Source organism: Anguilla anguilla, chromosome 11 (genome assembly GCF_013347855.1).
Source record: "Anguilla anguilla isolate fAngAng1 chromosome 11, fAngAng1.pri, whole genome shotgun sequence".
Classification (NCBI taxonomy): domain Eukaryota; kingdom Metazoa; phylum Chordata; class Actinopteri; order Anguilliformes; family Anguillidae; genus Anguilla; species Anguilla anguilla.
Window position 1 is genome coordinate 8362436 of NC_049211.1, and position 6201 is coordinate 8368636.

Genomic DNA, 6201 nt, shown 5'->3' on the forward strand with positions numbered 1-6201 from the left:
AACCCTCGATTCTCATTGGGCAGCCTGGGTCACGTGACCCCCTTGTGACTCCTGCATCACCTCACCTCACCTTGTGTCAGCCGCGCTAAAGGTTGCCTTTGCTCTTTCTGCAGTGATACTGGCAGTTTGTCTCCCTGCCGGGTTAAAGGATGGGGAAGTCAAACAGGGCCTTTTCATTTTTAACAATGCTCTTTATATTTGAAGATTTAAGACGAGTTAACTTAAAGAAATACAGGTGCAACAAAAGCAGCGCTGCCAAATGCCGGATGATCAAAATAATGTATGTTAGTCTGCATGGCTGTTAACCCTCCTAGTTCTATCATCCAAACGCACAACCCCCCCCCCCCCCCCACCCCCCCACCCCACCCCACTTTTTTTCTCTTTGATCTCCTCTGCCTTTTCTCTTCACTTTATTTTGATTTTATACGTGTGGCTTCTTATCACTTCCTACCAGTCCTGCCTGTCTCTAGATTATTAAAAGCACTTCCCTCAATACCTGTGAGTATCTCTCTAACATTAATCTTCTGAAGCCTTCTTCCTGCTCTATTTCTGTGATCTATGCACGCTTTAATTAGGCAGGAAAGAGGAAAAGGAAAAACAAAAAAAGAACTCCCAGCAACAAAATCACAATGATCAAGAATTCAGTATTTCACAACAGGTCCTTGGAGTTTTCCATTGGTTTGTATATTTTGGTACTTGTACGGGGAGGAGAAATGCCAAAATTAATTGTTTGGGGTACTATTTACTCCACGGGTCATTTTCTGTTTCAGGAACATTTGCATTCTGGACAGGACAAACAACAAGACACAGGGCAGACAGCTCAATAGGCAGACAGCTCAATAAAGTTTTTGAAGTTTTTATAAGTTTCTCACCTTTAACACTTTTCCCCCGAACGGCTTCATTTAGTTTAGATACTTCCGTAATACTTTGTAAGCAGGTGTCCTCTAGTCAAGAGTTTAAAACATTACCCGTTTTGTGCTTTAAAACCTTCCCATGTTTCGATTGAGTTTGATTGAGTGGGTCGTGTGAAAGGCTGTGGCCAGAGGCCCCTTATCTTGGCCAGCAGCGCTGGGCTGGGGCAGCCCTGGGGCGGGTAAGGGAAGGGCCCCTGATACCCCGTGACAACGCCCCGTCGTCGGCTGGCTCCCGTGCCAGAGATTGCTTTGTTCTCGGGGGGTCGGGGAGATGACGTCGTGGTGGACGGGCGATTCGAGATGGCGGCGTGGTGGCAGGAACCCCTTTATCAGCGCCCATTCGTCCTCAGTGACACAGTGAAGATCTGCAGGACCCCTGCCTCCCCCCCCCCCCCCTCACCTCTCCGGCCTCCTCTCACTCCTGATCACATGATCGCGTGTGTCCCTCCGTCGCCTGAGGTGGGGTTGCCCTTTAAAAAGCCAGAAACCGCTTGGGTTCACGCAGACGCGTGGGGCACATGAGTTCGGTCAAAACCGGCCGTTTTCTACAGACTCGATGTCTACGAGTCCATTGGATAGAGAAGGAGGCGCCTTCTGCAGCTGAGAACCGCTGCGCCAGGCAAGTGGGGCACCACATCGTACCCGTAAGTTCCGACACGCTTCTGCGCATCTGTAGGAATGCAAGGCAAAGATTGTCTAGGTGTTTTCTTGGATGAACACGATCAGGATATTATTTCCTTGGAGAACATGATGAGGAAAGGACGGGCTGCTGTTGATGGAATATGACACTGTCAGCAGAGGGAAAGGTTCTATGTACTGTTAGAGAAAGGAAAATGGTGAGAGACAGATGACAGATTGGGTGATACATCGGAAGATGAGGTCAGTAAGGAACTTTTGCCAAGCGGGTTTTGACTGTTACATGAGTTCTCACGCACAAGTTCCTTCATTTGAGGAAAAGAACTATGCTTCCAGGCTTAGTACAGAAGTAAAATTATCACGTGACAGACAAAATTACAAGAGCAATGGGATTTTCACAATTTGAACATTTCAGTCAAGAGATCACAGGGTTTAAAAAAAAAAAAAAATCTAACTTATAACACATATTAAAGTTGTACTTAGGAAATCTGTAATTTCCTGTGGGATAAATAAAGTATCTATCTACTTCACAAGTGGCTTGGTGGGGTCTGGACAGAGCCTGGCACAGTTCCTTAATAATGACAGTTATAGATACAGAACTATTTTTGAAAAAACCTCCAAAGCCTATTAAGGGGCATTTTTCTATCTTTCAAAGACATCTGGGTTTCGGTATCTCCTCTCCAGCGTTAATAAGGATTAATCTCTCGCGTACGCCGGCGGTGATGCCGCTGCCGCGCGTCCTGTGCTCCCCGCCGGACGGCCGGACGTCTCCGAGGATTTGCGGGCTCCTGAACGTCCTGCTGGCGCTGCTGAGCCGCTTCCTGTTCGCCGTGCACGGCGTGGTGACGGTGTGGCGGGTGGTGGCGGTCAAGGGCGAGCCCCTGTACTGGCTGCTGCTCAGCGGCGCCGCCCTGCTGGGCGTGGAGATGGCCGTCACCCTCAAGTGCACCCGAAACGCGGAGTGGAAATGGTAACTGCCCTCTGGTGATAATGCTCTCCCACTTTGCCCCCAACCCCCCACCCTCTGCTTCCCTCCTCCTCTCTGGAGAAACCTTCTGATTTTTGCTCTCATATTTGCAGCTTGTTTGCTTGGGGGGTTGAAGAAATAATGTTCTTCTTTAACACTACTGCTGTGTTTTTCAGTTTTGCAATCCTCAACTTCATCTAGATTAAATCATTAAGTTCATAAGAAAGGAGGAAAGAAAAAAGTAAAATTTCATCCCATCACAAATTTGCTGTATAATGTTTTGCAGACATTATTTGGGGGAGTCATAAAGTAAACACATAAACTAAACTTTTATATAAACTGGATAACTTATTGTTTATCGCTGCACTGCATTCAAGCCATATCTAAATATAGGGGAAGACAACAAGCAATAAATAAATAAAATACTCAGAAATAGGAAACAAAATTTCTCAGAAATGTCTTTCTTGCTTTTAGTCGTGATTGCACTTTTTTTGGGGGGGAAATGAGTTTTATAGAAACATTTAGGAATTAGAATAAATGAGTTCAAACTTAAAAAAACTCCACTACAATACAGCAGCTCTGTATGCATCAGCTTGACAAGATAAGCTTCTTATTAGCCCCAATGATAGAGCCCTTGCAGCACACTGTCTCAGCTAAACACAAGCCTCAACCCTTCACATTCTCACAGGGTGCTTTGTATAACTTCTGTCTTTTCTGTCCCCATTTCTGATTGGTCCAACTTGGCTGTATCTGTGTTTGTATAATTGCTGAAATAACATAATTCTAGCAAAAAAAAAAAAAAAAAAAAAAATCAAAAACAAAACAAAAAACAGCATATGGTGTCACTACAGGTTTGAGCTTCTTACACAACAGTGAAAAATTTCCTCCCAGCAAAATTCATGACTCCTGCCTGCACCTCTTCTTTATATAAAGCAGGCGCGTGCAGAGAGCAAGTTAACTGCAAGGCCCCTTCTCTTCACTTTGAAGTTCCCTCGTACAAGAAAAGCCTTTGCGCTGTCAAGGGAGATTTGCATATTTAATCAGAATATTTAGCATCTGAAGGAGGGGTGGGGGTGGGGATGGGAGGTGGGCGGCTGATTCTAAGACGGTGTTGAAGGCGGACAAAAATATCTGGCCGCTAAAAAAGGTGTCCCCTGTCTGTCCGCGTTAAGGTTCTCCCCAATGGTTTTCCTGTACCTCAGCACGGTCGTGCCCTCCATCTGGTTCCTGGAGCTGGACCTGCTGCAGTCGAAGCTGCCGCTTAACACCTCCTTCGGGAACGACCTCCACCTCCTCTCCCACATTCCGATCGCGGCGGTAGGTACCATCGCGAGACGTCCGCGTCGGCGCCTCGAATGCGCCGTGCGAAGTCGCCGTCGTTTGCCTATTTTTAACAGAGGGAGAGCGGAGAGGCACGAACCCCCTCAGGCTGTTGTTGTCTGGTTGCTGTTAGCTCTGTCTGTGGCCCTGGGCGTTAGTGGCTGCGAGGCGTACGGCTGGGTGGCGTGAGATGGAGGAGTGTTTTGTGAAAGTGCTGTCGCGTGCTGTCGATGACGCAGGGCCTGGCTCAGCTGGACCCGGAGAACTGGGCCGCGGGGCTGGAGCAGACCATGCTGATCGTGCTGGTGCTGGGGCGCTGGCTGATGCCCAAGGGGGACATGTCCCGAGATCAGCTCTCCCAGCTGCTCATGGTCTACGTGGGCCTGGGCGCGGACATCCTGGACATCTTCGACACCTTCAAGGAGCCCGAGGTCAAGACCAACCGGACCGTCATTATCGTGGGGCTCAGCCTGTTCACCTGGGCCCTCATGCAGTTCCCCCTGGTGCTGACCCAAACCAGCCACTCCAAAGCTCAGCGCGGGACCGACCGGTGCTCCTCCTCGGAAGCCGGAGGCCGCGGGGACGTGGACGGGCCGGCGGGCGACCGCTGGTCCTCCTGCTGCTCCAGCGAGGCCTGGAGCCTGCTGCTCACCGTCGGACTGCAGGACGGGCCCTTCCTGGTGTACCGCCTCTACCTGATGGTCCGGGAGAACGTGCTCAACCAGCTGATGATATTCTTCACCTGCAAGAACATCCTGGTGGTCCTCCTGGAGATCTACCGCATCCTGGTGGTCCAGTGCGAGCGGATGGGCCCGGAAGGATCCGGAACCGCGCGACGTTGCCGTAGCGCCGCTCGACCGCAAGACGCGGAGAGCGGGGATCGGAGCTGTCAGCCATAGACTGGGTGGGGCGCCTTTTCGGCGTAAATCTGCCTGGGGGGGGGGGGGGGGGGGGGGGGGATCTCTTCCGAAGCCTGCAGGAAACGTTCAGAGAACGCAGGGCGAACGTATGAAGCCGAGCCGCTGGCACACGCTGGCGAAGCATCTCGATGACGCTATGGCTAAACTGTCATTGTTGCCGAACGACGGAGGCTCTGGTGCTTGCGAACGGGCTGGAAAGGACCACAGAGACATTATTATTCTGCACTACACGTATTATAAATAAGCTGATTTGCAACTGCATTAAATATTTCAATATTGTCAGGTTTTCCTCACAGTGTATCAGCTAGCTTACTCAGTCCTCGTCATCCATCCCTGTTCCAGTTACTGCCTCTGAACTACATTTTTGTTTAAAGACACACATTATGCATTATTCAGTATTAGATATTTTGTTGTCTTTTTTTACTTAGAGGTAATTTCACATTGTAAAGGAAATATGCTTTATTAACAGTGATGAGTTTTGTATTTAAAAAAAAAACCTCTGTAATTTGATGTAATATATTGTGATCACTTGTATGCATATTCATAATTCAATGTCCTCCAACGGTGCATTATTTAGCAAGATATAAATGTTTTGCCATATTCTTACTCGAAAATTAATTTAAATTTAAGTAACAGATTGGTTCAACAGGCAGATTCCATTAATCACAAGATGAGACGTCTCTGAGTGTAATTTCGACCTTCCTCTCAGCTCCACGAGATGGCAGTGTTACCATGCCACCGATGCTGACATATAATAAAAAGATGAGTCAAACCACAGTTCTAACACTTGCAAGGACTTCCGAAAAATCTAAGTTACGCTCAACAACATCCAACCACAAAATTATACGTTTCCGTTTCACTTTTCCAGATAAGTGATTTGCGTGTCTGCGCGCCTTTTTTCTAATGCACTTTTCTGAGAATGAGGCTCATGCAAGATGTAAATTTAATCTAGACTACAGAGTAATTAGTTGTATAATCGAATTACTCATGTACATATAATATGCAGAGTAATGTACATTTACATAGTCATGTCTGATGCTCGGAGAAACTAACTGCAGTTCTTTGAGTAATGAAGAGCACCACCTCATCAAGTCGGTCTTTTATTTCCAGAACACAGGCAAGTTCTCAGTATCAAATGCAAGCAATATTTGCGGCGCCGGGCATGAAACGCTGCATACGGATTGTAAATAACAGACGAGTCTCCCATTTCCGTACAGCTGTTCTCAGCTGGGAGGTTTCGATTTATTCTGTCTCCTCCTGCCGGGCCACAATAATATCGGAATGTCTCAAAATGTAGGTATAGAAACCTACAACAATACCGGCACATGTATGAAAGCTATTCATGTCTCGTGTTAAATAACACAATGAAAGCAGGTGAAGGGAATCATCTTACAGTATTTTATCAGAATGCCCGTTGCCCCAGAGATCCGCGTGCACCAGTTTC

At 47.7% G+C, this 6201-nt stretch overlaps 1 protein-coding gene across 1 annotated transcript; it reads left to right on the forward strand.

The window, feature by feature from the left end:
* The first annotated feature begins 640 nt into the window (after nucleotides 1–640).
* On the forward strand, nucleotides 641–4736 carry LOC118208654 (transmembrane protein 26). Its single transcript, XM_035383534.1, has 3 exons — nucleotides 641–2520; nucleotides 3690–3834; nucleotides 4077–4736. Exons 1-3 carry the CDS (start codon nucleotides 2129–2131, stop codon nucleotides 4734–4736), a joined length of 1197 nt encoding a protein of 398 aa, XP_035239425.1. The 5' UTR covers nucleotides 641–2128.
* The last annotated feature ends 1465 nt before the right edge of the window (nucleotides 4737–6201 follow it).